Raw genomic sequence first — 17,328 nt, forward strand, 5'->3', positions numbered from 1 at the left:
TTATATTCTCTTTTTATAATAAAGTTTTTAGATGGAGCGGTGCCCACGTGAGGTTGAATCCCTCTTCTAGTTTTCTCTTGCATTGTAATGCGTTGTTTAACTTGCTTATAAAGTCATGCGTTACTACTATTTAAATGGTAGATTGGAGGTTGGCTTTAAGGCCAGCCGTGTGGGGGTGGGTTATATATAACCCCCTCAGTTAGTTTTTTATATCATTTGAAACATAAAATTATTTCTCTTTTTGTTCTCTCTTGAAATAGTATTTAGAATGTAGATTTGTTGAATGCTACTTTAGTTTACACTAGGTAGTACATTTCACAATTAAGAAGATACGCTTGAGATTTACTAGACTAGATAAACTCGTAGAGCAACTTAATAAACTATGTTTGAGGTATTCTTTGCTATGATTTCTTAGAGAAGTGAATATAAGTATACATCAAAACTTATTTTTAATTTAATAAATTTAAGAATTGATGATGAATAACTTCATGTCAACATAATAGGAACTTTACGAACTCAAGAATTATTGAATTGTATGGAACCGTAGTTTCTAACTTTCTATTACACTAATCACTAATTTTACAAAGAAAAAGTAAAAGATAAGATCAAAATGTTGGTGTATTTTTTTTTTTTTTCTCTAAAGTAAAAGGAACAAAAGAAAGTTGACTTATTCGCCTTGGCATGTTTGGTTAATTCCGCTCACTTCAATGGTAGTTATATCGCCTAAATCGAACTTGATTCTACTGCCGACCGTTGATGTCCACCCCCTCCCTTCTCCAAAAAGTCTATAAACGACACCGAACAGCTCCAAGTCCATCCTCAAGTCCGCCCCACGCATTTACAGAACTCCACCCTCACACTCGCTGCCCACAAGGGAGAAACCACCAAACTCGCCCATGGCGGCTTCGTCTCTTCTCTCTCTCATCTTTGTCTTCTCTCTTTCCATCTCAGTTTCATCTTCATCCTCTGTAGCTCCCAGTCCCGAAACCACCACTCTCACCATTCCTCTCTCACCCTTTTCCTCCAAAAATCCATCCTCAGATCCGATCAAGACCCTCAATTCCCTCGCCTCTGCTTCTCTAAGCAGAGCTCACCATCTCAAGCGCTCGAAACCCAATACTCCTCTTGCCAAAACCCACGTCTTACCTCACAGCTACGGAGGCTACTCCATCTCCCTCAGCTTTGGCACACCCCCGCAAACCATAACTTTTGTTTTGGACACTGGCAGTAGCCTCGTCTGGTTCCCCTGCACCTCCCGCTATCTCTGCTCCAATTGCGACTTCCCTAACATATACCCAGAAAAAATCCCAAAATTCATTCCAAAATTATCATCTTCTTCGAAGATTCTGGGTTGCAAAAACCCCAAATGTACCTGGATTGCTGGCTCGGATGTCCAGTCTCGGTGCCAAGACTGCAACCCAGCTTCACAGAATTGCTCGCAGAGTTGCCCTCCGTACATAATTCAATACGGTTCAGGGTCAACCGTCGGATTATTACTCTCCGAGACCCTGGATTTCTCCAAGAAAACTTTCCCCCATTTTCTTGTCGGGTGCTCCATTTTCTCGACCCGTCAACCTGCCGGCATTGCCGGGTTTGGTCGCGGTCCCGAATCTTTGCCCTCACAATTGGGTGTCAGCAAATTCTCCTACTGCCTACTGTCCCGTCGTTTCGACGATACCACGGAGAGCAGTGACCTTGTTTTGTACAGTGGGTCCAGTTCCGCCAAGACCCCGGGCCTTAGCTACACGCCGTTCCGAAAAAATCCCGTTACCAATAACACTGCATACCGCGAATTCTATTACGTAACCCTTCGTAAAGTCATGGTGGGAGATAAGACCGCAAAGATCCAGTATAAATATTTGGTGCCCGGGACTGACGGTCACGGTGGGACCATAGTGGACTCTGGGTCGACCTTCACCTTCATGGAAAGGCCGGTCTTTGAAGCCGTAGCGAAAGAGTTTGAGATTCAGATGGCTAACTATTCTAGAGCTGTTGACATTGAAGCCAGGTCCGGTCTAGAGCCGTGTTTCAATATTTTCAATCAGAAAACGGTCAACCTTCCGGAATTAACCTTCCAATTTAAAGGTGGTGCAAAGTTGATCTTGCCCGCTGTGAATTATTTTGCGTTAGCCGGTAATTTAAGTGTCGTGTGCCTGACCATTGTCACCGACAATTCTTCTGGTTTGGGCTCGACGGGTGGGCCGGCCATAATATTTGGTAGTTTCCAGCAGCAGAATTTCTACGTGGAATACGACTTGGAAAACGAGAGGCTTGGCTTCCGGCAACAAAATTGCAAGAATTGAGCTGGCGTGGAATAATTGTTGGATGGGACACGTTCAGTGCGTACATACACGATGAGGTGAAGTGAAGATGCATGGTGGGTGGCGGCGGCGACCTCACGGTGAAGCGTAAAAGCTCGTTGCCGGAGTAATCAGGATTGATGGTGGATGGTGCGCGGTGAAATATTAAAGACTTCACCGATTTCATCTTCTTACAATTTATCGTCTAAATAGTACTAGAATAATTTTAAAAGTAGAAGGCTATCATCGCGATAATTGAAATAATAATTGTATTTTCAAAATTATGGCATATTTTAAAGCTGTTGTGAAATTTAGATATAAGATTAAACAATGTGGTGTAGATCATCACACTAGCCGTTATGTTCTGACTCTAATACCTGTTGTGTTAATTGATGCTGATTTTGGTGTTACTTTGGGGCTACCGTTCCACTTTATGCGTTTCCTTTCCGTGGATCATGTCCTGTTTGCTTTCTAACTTCCAAGCATAAGTTTTTTGCTACTGTGTATCACTTTTTCTTTGTCTTCATTGGTAAGTTTCTTAATCGATCCCTTTTTTTATTTTATTTCCTTGGATCGAGTACTTCAATTGCTCTTTGCCTGTCTACTCACAAAATCAGCAATATATATATATATATATTATTTATATATATGCTTATACTGAGACGATGATACATTATTATGTATAGGGTAGTGTTAGGGTCACTGATAGTGGATCCTGACACTGCCCACAAATAAGGTTATTTCATATCTTTTTTTGCTATTATCTTCATATATGTTTGTTAATCTTGTTAAATATATTTTTAAAAGTTTTACAACAACATTTGAAAACACTTGTTCAATCATGAAGAAGAAAAGAAAAAAGTGGAATCGAGAGTACCCATCATCGGACCCATTATCGGGAGGAGAAGCATTTCCCTTAACTATAAGACATGGAATAATATTGAGCATACAAAGTTAATTGCAATCCCGTTGTCTCCGATTTCTCTTTTGCGCATGACTGCATCGGCACTACCCTTAAGTGAGCCAATCTCTGTTCATGCACGATGATGATCAGTCGAATCAATGCATTATTTGTAGAACTCACATGTGCATTAGAAATAAGTACTAGTGGCATCCTAATTCCTTTCTTACATTAGGTCGCAGATGGTTTTGATTGATTCCGTGTCCATAGAGATTTAACTAAACACACACACATAGTCGCGTCTGTCTCGTGTCCAAGCTGGCATAGGTACTTGTCCCATGCATGCGCTGTCTGATGTCAACAAAGCATAGATCCAACGTCTATCATGTGCGCATGTAAGTTTAGTCCTATATACCACTAGATGAGGCATGAGAAGGGGTCGAGGAGTGGACAAAACCTTATCCCATCGCCTTTGTTTAAGACGACTTAGTTAGGAACCAACAAAATCCCCCGGGCCACTCCAAACTTTAAAAATTAAAAGCAAAATAGGACCACTTCTCTAGACAAAACCACCATTTGTCAAGCAATTTTACAGAAAAGTGGATAAAGAAAAAAACAAGTAATGTCGGACATATTACAACATTAATTTTTTGTCAAGGTTTTTATAAAACTTACCGCGTCTACTATATTAACTACTAACATAACATTAATGTTATAGTGTCAATTTTGAAAAAAGTAGCCAATTAGAACCTGATGGCTTATGACATATAGTCCGATTTTCAAATGAAAAATTTGAGTTTAAAACCCTCTACCTCCTTTATTAAAAAAAAAATTGAAAAAAAGTAAATAAAAACTTAGCTAAAACACAACAAATTAAAAAGTGGACGATCGATCGAGGCCAGGGTACTCGCTCAGAGGCTCAAGCCAATATGATTCATGTGAGGCTAATAAAAGTCATTCGTGTGGCCGTGGGGATGACCACACACACCCCAAAGGAGTGATATTTCCAGTACAAGTAACTGGTCAGTGCGGTCACCTCCAATTCTTTTAAATTTGCTTTTTTATAATTACTTTTTTAAATCATTCTAAAACCTGATGTGAGCTTTTAACCGATGCGTCAGTTGCATGAGAAGAAAGAAATCGTGTTAACGTGGGATTTTGCGACTTTTCAACAACTTTTGCACTCGAACGCAAGTAAGGAAAGTAAAATAGGTAACTTAAAAAGGAGGATTTCATTCATTAGAAGAAAATAAAAAGGCGTCTGGGTAAAGTTTTGATGGTATTCTTTCTCTAAAGTTAAAATTCGAAATTTCTTAAATGCAAATAATTTTTTAAAGATCATTAGACTAGAAATTTTTTTTCTTGAATTTCTTATAGAAAACTCTTTGTCAAGAACTTGTACACCTTGAGATTAGTGGAACAATGTTTTTGAACACCCAATGTCAATAAATAATAATAATAAAAAAAGAAATAAATGAAGAAATGATCCGTCACTGTACATGGTTGTAGAACCAAAAGTAAAAATGGGAAGGTTTTGAATTGGATTTATAATGTCCACTCATCGGTCGGCATAAAGACTAAAAAAGGTCGTGGGTGGCATGGGTGCTAAGTGGTGCCTTTGCTTTTGAATGCATGTAGTAGCTGGGTCTTGGGTGGCATTTGGTGGCATTTGTCTCTGGAACTTTTTTATAGTGCTCATTGCGTTTGTTAAATTGCTAATGATTGAGGTATGGAATTACCAATTAATTAGAACTTGTCAGAACAATGATCCAATTATATCCCGGTGATCTCTATCGTGTGAAGTAATTCAGATCTCCATGCAAGCTGACATGCACGTACTGAAGATCATGTCAGTGCGACTTCTATATTTGACAACTTCTATAACGTAAAGATTTAAATACATGACCTAGAAATTAAGCAATCTTTTTTAAGTTCAAATCCTAAATCATCTCAATTTAACTAACCTCGCCAATTTGGAAGAGAGATGGTTGATGTGCAAATGTTAATTGAGGATATCCCAAAATTGCGTTCACACAACAAATAGGTTAAATTAATTTCTTAAACTCTCACTCTTTTTTATAATTTGATCAGATTTAATTAGGTATGAAATTTGAAAATTTACACCAAAATTTAAAGCAAGTTTATAATTTGTTATTCAACAAATTGTGACGCTTAGATGAATAAAAAAACGATGATGCGATCGCATATTCTAATTACTTATGATTAAAAAGCAACTTTTCCTAAATTTTGAGATATGCTACGTTTTGGACCAAATATTTTTACTTGAACTCAACGAAACGTACGTGAAGCTCGAATTGCTTTCTCTAGCTACAGCCCGATATTGGAGTTTGAGCACGGTGGATCCAACTCAGCAATTCAAACTCTTTTATTATCATGTTTATTTTTTTAAAAAAATATTTTATTCATAAAGAGATTTTATAAAAATAAATTTAAAAATTATTATAATAAATATATTTTACAATAAAAATAAATTTATAAGCTAAGGTACTACGTCAAAATAAACTAATTTATAGATTTATTTTTTATGTATTATTTTTTATATCTGTATATATCATTTACTTTTGAAAATGTATGCGTGAATATTGTCAGTGGTACACGTCGCCACTTATTGCCTTACAGATTATCCAATTTCCATGGAAATGATGCTCTCCCCCTCTCACCCACAAAAATCACCCGACACAACCAGAATATGTGCTTTTCTATCTTTCCTCTTTCTTTCGTCTCAAGCTTGTTCAACTATCTTTGGCAGGCAGTCGTCAAGCTGACCTCACCATATAAATATATATATAGGAAAATAATTTACACATAATTTTTTTTTACAATACTTTATATAACTATGTTTTAAATTAGAAGTATTTTTATAAAACATCTTATAAAAGCAACATTATTTTATAAAAGTATCCTCATTTTATAAATGGGCGTTTATTTAAACTTTCGGGCCTAGCATTTCAACGAAGGAACTATTAAGTCTCATCATCAGAGAGCCCAATAAGATAAAGTTTCAGATATCGAGGCCTGTAGTGTACAAGCTAGTCCCTGTCGCAAACTCCTACAAAGCTCATCGATTCCCTTCCATATGAGTGCGATTGGGTTGATTCCAGTCAACTTCTCACGGCCCAACTTACTCGCTCCAAGCCCACAACATGTAGAAACGTCTTGCAATCGGTGCGTCGCCGATGTTTATTTTTTTTCGTGTGTGGAAATGACGGGGGAGGGGCGAGTATCATCAGTTTCACCACATATATATAATCTTTTACGCAACTCTTTTCACCATCTGATTATAAAATAATTTATAAAAATAATTATAACAGTATTATTAATTTAGTGTTGATCAGAATAATAGGTGATACAAATTAAATAGATCGAAACATGACCATCTTATTCTCATGATGCCGGCTGTTGTACGTGATTGAATTAAACTTAATTTAATTTGGTTTAATGCATATATAGTAGGTATTATTAATTAATTAGCATAAAATAATGAAAACTTTTAGGAAAAGAAGGGTGGTACCGGTACGTAATTCCATAGCCTTTACGTTAACAAGGCTGCCCTGTCAAAATTAGACCTACTTTTTCCTCCATTCTAGCCTTTAAAGTTCGAAGCCTGACCGGCCAGCACAATGCTATTTATAACTACGCTCTCTCTCTGAGATTTGTTTCCTAGCTAGCTAGGCTCTCTTGAATATTTATAATTGCCTTCACCCACATGGCCACCACGTATAGGCCGAAGATGCTTATTTGAAGCATAAAAGCATGAAATGAGCGGCCCTTTTGAGTAGATAACGCCATATTTTACTTTTAATGTCGCTTTATGAGAGAGTGCTTTACTTTGAGCAAAAGGGCGGATATATAGAGATATAGTAGTATAATGTTACTTGCATTTTTCTATAATATGGACATTAATTTCGTCTATACCATCAATTTAATATATATAAAGTAGCATCTACTTCATTATCATATATGTTAGATTAATTAGCGAGGGTTTGATAAAAGATGTATATTAAATAACGTTTTGCATACAATTAATATTAAAATACTTCAATGTACAAATATTTCCTCTATATATACTGTACGTTAATGGCAATTAATCTAGTCATCACGTATCATGTGAATTTTTTAGAAATTATGTAAGGGCCTGATAGCGAGACTAGAGATCAAAAGATAAAATTATACTCACTTTGACATAAATCTCATGTTGTGAAAAGTTAAAACGCAGATTTTGCAACTAATTAACAGTGAGAGATGGCTTTTTCTATAGCTATCTCATGTTTTGCCAACTTTAATATATAGTTATTGGCGGAGAGAGAGAGAGAGAGAGAGAGAGAGAGAGAGAGATGGGGAAGGATGGGTTGGGGGTGTAATATCCTTAGTAAGTGTAATGTGCAATATCTTCCTCACTTTCATTCAGACACTCCTTTTTTCTAGCAATGCTGAGTGCTTTTTGTGTTCAAATTATATGGTGCCCTTTAATGTATGTCTTTTGAGGCCAACAAAGATAGAAGAAGCTTTTTGACTGCGGACTCATTACCGAGAAATTACAACTCAAGAATAAACGGTTAATTAGGATATTAATTAGTTTCTATACAAGGACTGTTCGTGACCTAGTACTATAATTTGCTTAATTCGCGTACCCAATACGCGCCACAACCATGCACGTACGCACCCACTATTCACCCGCACTACATAAATAACGTGAATGAAATATTAGATCGAGGGACGACGTTGGAGGCTCGTTAGAAATGGTAGTTATCACCACTGCAAATTAACCAGAATTGAGCGAGCGAGCAAGCAAGGTTGCTTGCATGCAGGAGACGACGACGTTTGATCTCATAAGACACTAAAAATATAGCTTGTACGTAGCTGCACGTGTACTACATATAAAAGCAATGGAAAATTAATTTGTAACATTCCCAACTTGACGATCCAATCATCTTCGCAAGATGTCTGATGATCAATTTGTTCTGATGCGTACGTACCAGCGCCTTAATTTCTGGGCGCTTCTTATGAAGAAAACATTATGGTTTGAGCGGCTTCGAGTACTGTACGTACTCGTTCTCCATGGATGGCGCCATGATTCATGAACCAGCTTTGTTTCATCACTAGCTAGCTTTCGTCTATGCATGATTGCTAGACGATCATTCTGTTTTCTCTTTCTTCTCATCTTTTTTTTCCTTTTTTCTGGGAACTACTTCACTTTGAAGTAAACAAGTGAGACTGAAAGTATAATCAGTAAACACTGATTTGTCGCAGACCTTTAGGTGTTAATTGTACGAACAATTTAAAGTTGAAGATGATTTGATGAATGAAATTAGATCTCTCGTTTGTTGTGTTTGGAAAATAGCTTCCCATTTGTTTATGTAATTTCGTACGTAGTATTTTCATTCATTCGAAGGCCCAGATGCGCGCGGGGTAAGTAGTACTGGGTCGTGGTCTCGAGCTAGCTCTCCTTTCTATGCAAAGGCACGCTGAGGATCGTCGTTGAGGAATAGGAACTGTAACCTAAAATAAACCGCAAAATTAATTAAAACATGACCCAGATATTCATCCGAGGAGGCCGGATGCTTATTATTAATTAAGACCCATGCTTATTATGGCCCTCAGAACCTTTCTAGTTGATTTATGTAATTTTCCAGGAGATCCTCGACTTTAAGGCCGCGTATTATCTTCAATAATTAATTCCTCGTACCTAAATATTGTTAGTTGCTTCATACCTTTAGATTATCCAGCGGATAGGCTTATAATCTTGTCGGAAGGAATAGAATAATAAGGAATCTTTGTGGCCCCATCGAAACAATATCTTCTCCAAACACTACGTAATGGCATGATTATCATTCCAATGATCTAATTAAGGGTGATATGGAATTTAGGGTAGTGGTCCAATTCTATTACAAATAATTAAATTGGTGAAATTAAGTTTACTGTTCTTTAATCAAATTAACTAAAAAGATTAAGAAAGTAAAACAATCCCTAACTCCACAAATATTCTCCAATCTTAACTGGTCAAGTCTTAGAACCTTTACTTTTGGAAGGAAATCGATCCACGTCCCAAAGGCAAGCTATATCACTAGCTAGTACAAGAAAAACGAGCATTTGTGACGGATTATTTGTGACGATAATGACTATTTGCGACGAAAATACTTATTTTAGCATAAAATAATCATTTTTACAGGAAATAGTTGGTCACAAATAAGTAGTTTTCTTGTAGTATATATATATATATATTTGTCATGTACCATATTCAGATCAGATAATTAATAATCGTATTATGTTCTATATATCTTTAACCATCTTGATTAGTCAGCCTTGGAGATATGATTTTACATTCTTAATTTGGGTTATATTTTCTGGGTTTCCCAAGTAGTCATTTATGAAAATCAAGATCATTTGGTGCCTGGATTTTATATATATATATGACTAAAACAGTTTATTCAGAAGTGGTTATTATGTAGCAAAGCAGTTAAGCCTAAGAAGGGAAGGGGAATCATCAAAAAGGGGGGCACGTAGAGAGGTTGTGGAAATCAATATGGAAACTAAAGATACCTGCTGCAACTAAACACTTTTTGTGGAGGGCTGGCTCGAATGTTCTTCCTACTAAGGTTGCACTTATGCAAAAAAAGGTGGTTGAAGATGAATTATGCCCACTCTGGAAATATGAAAGGGAGATTGTTTTACATGCTCTATGGCAATGTCCTGTTGTGAGTGATGTATAGGTAGAAAAGGGAAGTGCTTTATAGAAGTGGACTGTTATGGCTAGTGATTTTATGGAGCTATGGTGTAAGATGCATCTAAGGCTGTCTCAAGAGAAATTAGAAGAAGTAGCAGTTATGTTAAGAGGTATATGGCATAGGAGAAATAGATCAGTTTTCGAGAATCTCTTTGATGACCCAAAATAGATTGTTCAATCTGCACTATTGTCATTAAAAGAGTTCAAAGATGCTCAACAGAAGAAGGTAATGGGGAACATTGCAGAACATCCATTACCAAAGAGGGCTATATGGAGACAACCTGAGGAAGGTTGGCTTAAAGTTAACTTTGATGCTGTTACAGATTCAAAAAATCAGAAAGTAGGTGTTGGGATTATAATCAGGAATTATAATGGAGAACAAATGGCAGCTTGCAGTGAACCATAATGCTTGTTGTCTCAACTATTAATAGCAGAGCAGCAGCTATGAGGAAAGCAATTGAGTTGTGCTTAGACATGGGATTCAAAAAGGTGATTATAGAAGGAGATGCAAAAGTTATCTATCTTAGAGGCTGCGGTTAATTCATATAATACATGTTGGACAGCATATAAGTAGATTATTCCATATGTCAAAGAGAGTTTTGAAAGATTTGCATAGCTGAAGGATCAGTTCTTTTTAGAAACGAGATAGCACATATATATCTTAGCAAAACTGGCTTTGTCTTTAGAGGAAATGCAATGTTAATGGATTGATCAGGAAGGGCCTGATATGATTACTAGTAAGTTACTAGCTGAAAAACATTGTATTGAGTAACTCTTATGAATGAAAGTTATTCTGTTTCAAAAAAAAAAAAAAAAAAACTCTCTATACAAGAAAAGTTGATCAGAAAGTTCCGCACACAATATCATGAATTAATTGACTATCTATACGTACGTACGAGATAGCACCTACGTACAATATTATGCATGGGACCCAATAATTCTTATATTGTATGCAGTATTAATTCAGAAACAGTAAATAAACCCCTAGCTAACTATAACGTAAACTATAACCCGATTAAAAAAAAAAAAAAAACGAGCCTTATTAATTAATCAATCTATTGTTATGATCCGGCCTTGAATTAAGCAAAATGTTAATCTGCCCCTCTTTCTGCCGGCCAATTTCTCGATCAATTTATGCGACAATATATAGTTGATCGGTCTCGCTTTAACGTGTATATATATATATATATATGCACATTAATACGGCAAGGAGTAATGGAGGACGGCCAGCGGCCTTTATCTCATCGCAAAAGAAAAGGCAATATATATATAGTTGCTGTTATTATGATCATGCTTTGTTACCCCATATTTCTTATTGTTAATCATCATTAATATATATATCATACAAATAATATATAATAAGATCAATCATGATGAAATTACAATGAAGGCGCCGCAGACCCTTCATGCTTTGACGCGACCGGCATCGGTGCAATTGGAGGCCATATTGTTCTAGCTGAAGAGGTACAGTACCTAAGGAAAAAGATCGATCGGGCCCATCTCAAAGTCATGTACATCCTTACGAGTTTGTGATAATTTTGTTTTTTTCACTTTGTGATTTGCTTACTCATTATTATTTTGGATGAATTAACGAGGGTGCAAAAGCTCCAACTTTATGAAATAATGAGAGAGATCATCATGTCATACGAGCTAGCTAGGTAGGAGGGAATGTTTGTATGTTGGTCTTAGTCCCCATGCAATATGTGCATTCAAAGCGTCGAGTTAGTTTTGTAACTTTGTTATCCATAAAGGCTGAATGAATGCGAACGCTTTATTCCTTTGTCTTCGAGTCCGGAAGAAAATCGTACACTGTTCCCGATTCCTTCAGACATATAGTCCCCATTCTCTTTTCAGGTCCTCGGTTTTTGCGGACGCTGAAAAAGATTTCACCCCTCCACACCCCCTCTCTCTCTCTCTCTCTCTCTCTCTCTCTCTCTCTCTACGTGAGATACCTCAATGTTTTGGCTAATGAAAGTTCAAGATTGCCCTTTATTGAAATGGATCAAGACGTTGTAAAGAAGGGTGAGATTGCTGTTCAAATTTGATATGCTTGATCTCATCGATCATTGAAGCACCTAGGTGGCTAGGTAGATCAGTGCTATTATTTCTCCTATATATGTGCCTTATTGCGGTTCTTGACAATCTCAGGACTGGATGGGTTTCAATAAGATAAAAGTTCAGGATTATTAAATTATACCAAGATTTGATGTATACTTTGATAAGATTGGGGGTGTACTGTTTTTGATCAGTCTAGTATTAATGTATCCTAAACTTTGCATAAAAGAGAGAGGCCCACTTACAAATACAATATCTTATTTAATTTTATGAAATTAATTTGATGTAGATCAGAGAAAGAGCAAAGCTAAGTTGCCTTTGATACTGGTGCATTCGTCCTGCTTGTCAGCACATGCATTCCACTTTCCACTACAAAATCGACATTGGACCCCAAATTTTACCTCACCTACAAGAAAAGCACAGCCCACCTCCCATAAATTTCAAACCTTATTCTGATCATCTCTATCTCTCTCTCTCTCTCTCTCCAGCCAAATGGTAATCAAAACCAAATCTAGACAAGCTACATAACAAACAAGCTTCATGGAACTTCTCTGTATAATATAGACAAGCTTTAGGTGGATTGAAACCTACCAACAACTGATTTCAATAACACAACCTCCGCTACCGGCCCTCTCACCCTAAAGTTCCCTAAGCCTATGTGATCTTTTCCTTGCTTTCCCAGCCATAAACACGCACCGTTTCCGTATCCTCAAATCCAGATAAACCCATGAAAGCTATAATCTCGCACAAGTTCTTCCTTTATACATTTTTAAGTCTCTTGTCACAGCTGTTGTAGTTCCGAGTGTTCGAGGGAGTTGAAAGATGAGAACAGGAGGATACACCCTTCAACAAACTCTAACCGCAGACGCCGCGAGAGTGGTTAACCAAGCCGTAACCCTTGCTAGGCGTCGCGGCCATGCCCAAGTGACTCCCCTCCATGTGGCAAACACCTTGCTTGCAGCTTCCACTGGCCTATTTCGAACGGCTTGCCTGCAATCCCACTCTCACCCCCTCCAGTGCAAAGCCCTAGAGCTCTGCTTCAACGTTGCGCTTAACCGCCTCCCAGCCTCCAATGCTAGCCCCATGCTGGGCGCTCACTCCCAACATCCTTCCATCTCCAACGCCTTGGTTGCCGCCTTTAAACGAGCTCAGGCTCACCAGCGACGTGGGTCCATTGAAAGCCAGCAGCAACCCCTCTTAGCAGTAAAAATAGAATTAGAGCAACTCATAATATCCATCTTAGATGATCCTAGTGTTAGTAGAGTCATGAGAGAGGCTGGCTTCTCTAGTACCCAGGTGAAAAGCAATGTAGAACAAGCTGTGTCGCTAGAAATATGTTCTCAGACTCCTTCCCTAAGTAGCAAGTCTAAGAATAGCAATCAATTAGACCTCCGCCAGTCTCAACCTATTGGTCAAAGTGGAACAAAAGTAGACAAACCAGTGGCATCTGATCCAATTAGGAATGACGACGTTAGAAGTGTCATAGACAATATGATGAACAAAAGAAGGAGAAGTACAGTGGTTGTAGGTGAGTGTCTTGCAAATCTTGAGAACACGGTTAGAGGAGTGATGGACAAGGTTGACAAGGGAGACGTTCCTGAATTCTTGAGAGAGGTAAAATTTATACCCGTTACTCTATCCTCTTTTGGGGATCTTTCTAGAGTAGATGTGGAACAGAAACTTGGAGAGCTTAAGAGTCTTGTGAAGAGCTGTTTGAGCAAAGGAGTTGTTTTGTTTGTGGGAGACCTTAATTGGGCTACTGATTATAGGGCAACTTCGAGAGAGCAAGGGAGGGGTTGTTACTGTCCGGTGGAGCACATGATCATGGAGCTTGGAAAATTGGTTTGTGGGAATATTGGAGAGACTGGGAGGTTCTGGCTCATGGGAATTGCCACTTTCCAAACTTACATGAGATGTAAATCATCAGGTCATCCATCACTGGAGACTGTTTGGGATCTTCATCCTCTTACAATCCCTGCAGGCAGCTTGCGCTTGAGTCTCATCACTGACAGGTAAAACAGTTGGAAATGTTGGACATAATTGTAAACTTTATTTCAAGCTCCATATTCGCTTTCTAAAATAATTAGGTTTCCTCGTGAATCGCCTTAGTGAAGGATAGACTGGATAGTCATTTTCTTTAGAGAAAAAAAAAAAGTTCATGTTGAATTGAAAGGAAATTGTAAAAGATTTTTAAAAAAGTTCCCTTTTAATTCCCTTTGTTTATGAGTTGATACATGTATCTGTGACATTGCAATATATGCAAAAAAAAAAAAAAAAAAAAGAAGTTATATATCATTTCAAGATTCATTTTTTATATTTTTTCCTTCAAATTATAGTTGATGCAAATTCGCGGAGTACTTATAATTATTAATTAGTAGTGAAATCTATCTATTGATCCCCAAGTCACTGAATATTATTTTTTTCTCAAATTAAATCCACTTTGTCTAAAGTGACCTACAAAGTCAGTCCACGAGCAAAAAAGCTGAAAAAGAAAATAGCTGGCTACTGCTTGAAGGTGACGAGGAGCAGCAGCAGCTTGCCTGCTGCACAGATTGCTCAGCAAAGTTTGACATGGAAGCTCGAAGCTTGCAAAGCAGCACTTGTAACAGCGTCTCCACTACTTCAAGCCTTCCTGCATGGCTCCAACAGTATAAAAATGAGAAAAATGGACTTGGCTCTAATGATCAGGTTTTAATCACTTCTCAACCTCCTAAACTTCGTTGATACCTATATAGTTCACCATTAATGCATTTATAAAAGTTGAAAACTAACTTTTGCTTTTGCAATTATCGTGTCTCTTTCTACCAGAACTGTGTCCCAGTCAGAGACCTTTGCAAAAAGTGGAACTCAATTTGCAGTTCAATCCACAATCAAACCTATTCTTCTGCGAGGACCCTCACATTCTCCTCCCTATCTCCTTCTTCATCCACTTCAGGTTTTTCACATGACCAGACATACCCTAATTACTTGAACCAGATCCACCATGAGTGGCCGGTGGCTGAACCCAAGCAGTCTTGGAGGCATCATCATTTCTGGGTTTCTGAAAATTATAGCATGAGCGTTGATCAACCAAGATTGAGAATGTACATCCCTGAGAAAAAGGATACTCAGCAACCATCAAATCAGAATTCAACCCCTAATTCGCCTTCTTCCAGTGATCTCATGGAGACGGAGTACACCAACAGGTTCAAGGAACTTAATGTAGAAAACCTAAACATCCTATGCAGCGCATTGGAGAAAAAGGTTCCATGGCAGAAAGATATCATCCCCGAAATTGCAAACACAATTTTACAGTGCAGGTCCGGCTTGGTAAGAAGAAAAGGGGAGGTGAGAAACAATGAGGCCAAAGAGGAAACGTGGTTGTTCTTTCAAGGTGTAGATGTGGAAGCAAAAGAAAAGATTGCTAGGGAATTGGCTAAGCTTGTTTTTGGTTCTCAGAGCAGCCTCATTTCAATTTCCCTGAGCACATTTTCATCCACAAGAGCAGATTCGACCGAGGATTGCAAAAATAAAAGATCCAGAGAAGAACAAAGTTGCAGTTATATTGAAAGGTTCGCCGAGGCAGTGTCCACTAATCCCCATAGGGTTTTTCTAGTCGAAGACGTGGAGCAAGCCGACTATCGCTCTCAAATGGGTTTTAAGAGAGCTATCGAAAGAGGAAGAATTACCACTTCTGATTGTGAAGAAGTTGGCCTTAGTGATGCTATCATCATTTTGAGTTGTGAAAGCTTCAGCTCAAGATCCAGAGCCTGCTCCCCCCCTACTAGGCAAAAATCAGAAGGGTGTGAAGAGAAGGGTACTGCTGCAGTAGTACTGGAGGAGACAAGCCCATGTTTCTCTCTGGATTTGAACATTTCCATTGATGACGATAACGCTGTTGATCAGTCGATTGATGACATTGGGCTCCTTGATACCGTTGATAAACTAATTATTTTCAAGATTCAGGAATTGTGAAAAAAAAAAGAAGGAAAAGGAAAAAGGAAAATCTCTGGAAGAACATCTATGTTAGGTGGCCAGTTTCTTCTTCTAGCTATTTTCATTCTTTTTGTTTTTTGGGTTATATCTCAGTTTAACGTGTTTTATTAGATCATTCTCAGTGATTATTTCCGACTGTCGGAAATTATGTAAAACTCCATGTATATTAATCCGTGCATTTACTTCTATTAATGGTTGGCGTATTAATTTCCGTCAGTTTTCTCACTTCATTTAATTTGAGGTTTTTATTTTCACTTCGGAGATTCAATAACATTTCAGTTAATTGCTTTCTCCATGTTTTATACGCCTTTTCAATGAAGTTATTCATTATTATTTCGATCATCTTTTTGTCATTATGATCTGATAAAGAAAAAATAGTAAATAATTTCTTAAGCATTTGGCATTACATCAAGAAATAATAAAAGAGCATGATCATCATGAGTTGTGTTTTTTCTTTTCATATAATCTTGATCCTTCTTGTAGGGGGCCCGTTCCCAGGGTTGGGTCAGACTGCACGAGCCCAGCCCATGAGGCATGATTGGTCTAAGGACGGCCAGGTAGGCAAATCGACATGAGAGAATAGGATAGGCCGGGTCGGGTCAAGAAGGGCGAGGTCGGCCCAGGAAGCCCATAGAGAAGCAGCAAGGTAGCACGCACGGGGCTTGAGACTGAGTCAGAAGGGCTGATACTTCTACTGGTCGACAATCCGCACGTTCAGGGTCAGGGACAACCCTGGCCCTTAGTTATTGATGGTTGGACAGGCTTGGAAGGTGGACCCACGACTATCAGCGGTCACCACGATCAGGCATGGGCAGCCTGTCGCATGGCATGGAGTTGGCAGAGGATACAACCTGTGTATGGAGCGGCACCACCACGACCAACTTGTTAAGGGTTCGCCCCTACCAGGTATATATATCCCCCCTTGAGGGCAAAAAATACCCTACACAAACTTTAATTGGAAGCTCCCACAGATCACAAACTCAGAACCCAAATTGAATTAGGCATAAGAGGTATCCCCAACCACCCCAAGCCCTCAATTCTTATTTTTGCAAGGATAGATCGACTCAGTATGTGAAGTTGCTCTGGTTGTGAAATACGATATCAACATTTCTCATAAGTTGAGGATCTCTAGCTAGCAGAGCTAGCAGTTTATGGTTTATACTGGCCAATTTTCCTAGTTTTTATCTATATATAGAGCGGTTAAATTTCTTTTTCCTTTTTGATCGATTCTTTTAATGTAGATATAATTAGATCGTGATCAAGCTTTCTTCAATTTCATTTATGCGTGGAGTCAAGTCCAACACTAGTACTCATAAATAGTTCATTCATCTGCACCAAGCTACTTACGTGGA

General features: G+C 38.2%; 2 protein-coding genes across 2 annotated transcripts; both read left to right on the plus strand.

The window, feature by feature from the left end:
- Window positions 1-763: 763 nt before the first annotated feature.
- LOC121264943 (probable aspartyl protease At4g16563) lies at window positions 764-2,581 on the plus strand. Its single transcript, XM_041168328.1, has one exon. It carries the CDS (start codon window positions 897-899, stop codon window positions 2,301-2,303), a length of 1,407 nt encoding a protein of 468 aa, XP_041024262.1. The 5' UTR covers window positions 764-896; the 3' UTR covers window positions 2,304-2,581.
- Window positions 2,582-12,397: 9,816 nt separating this feature from the next.
- Window positions 12,398-16,168, plus strand: LOC121266212 (protein SMAX1-LIKE 3-like). The gene is made up of 3 exons (XM_041169982.1): window positions 12,398-14,013; window positions 14,452-14,689; window positions 14,810-16,168. The coding sequence occupies exons 1-3, from the start codon at window positions 12,824-12,826 to the stop codon at window positions 15,953-15,955; spliced, it is 2,574 nt and encodes an 857-aa protein (XP_041025916.1). The 5' UTR covers window positions 12,398-12,823; the 3' UTR covers window positions 15,956-16,168.
- The last annotated feature ends 1,160 nt before the right edge of the window (window positions 16,169-17,328 follow it).

This window comes from Juglans microcarpa x Juglans regia, chromosome 5D (assembly GCF_004785595.1).
Source record: "Juglans microcarpa x Juglans regia isolate MS1-56 chromosome 5D, Jm3101_v1.0, whole genome shotgun sequence".
Classification (NCBI taxonomy): Eukaryota; Viridiplantae; Streptophyta; class Magnoliopsida; order Fagales; family Juglandaceae; genus Juglans; species Juglans microcarpa x Juglans regia.

Coding starts and splice junctions, on each gene's coding strand:
- LOC121264943 (XM_041168328.1), top strand. CDS start 897: ATGGCGGCTTCGTCTCTTCTCTCTCTCATCTTTGTCTTCTCTCTTTCC.
- LOC121266212 (XM_041169982.1), top strand. CDS start 12,824: ATGAGAACAGGAGGATACACCCTTCAACAAACTCTAACCGCAGACGCC. Junction 14,014..14,451: donor TTGAGTCTCATCACTGACAG/GTAAAACAGTTG, acceptor CTTTGTCTAAAG/TGACCTACAAAGTCAGTCCA. Junction 14,690..14,809: donor GACTTGGCTCTAATGATCAG/GTTTTAATCACT, acceptor TCTTTCTACCAG/AACTGTGTCCCAGTCAGAGA.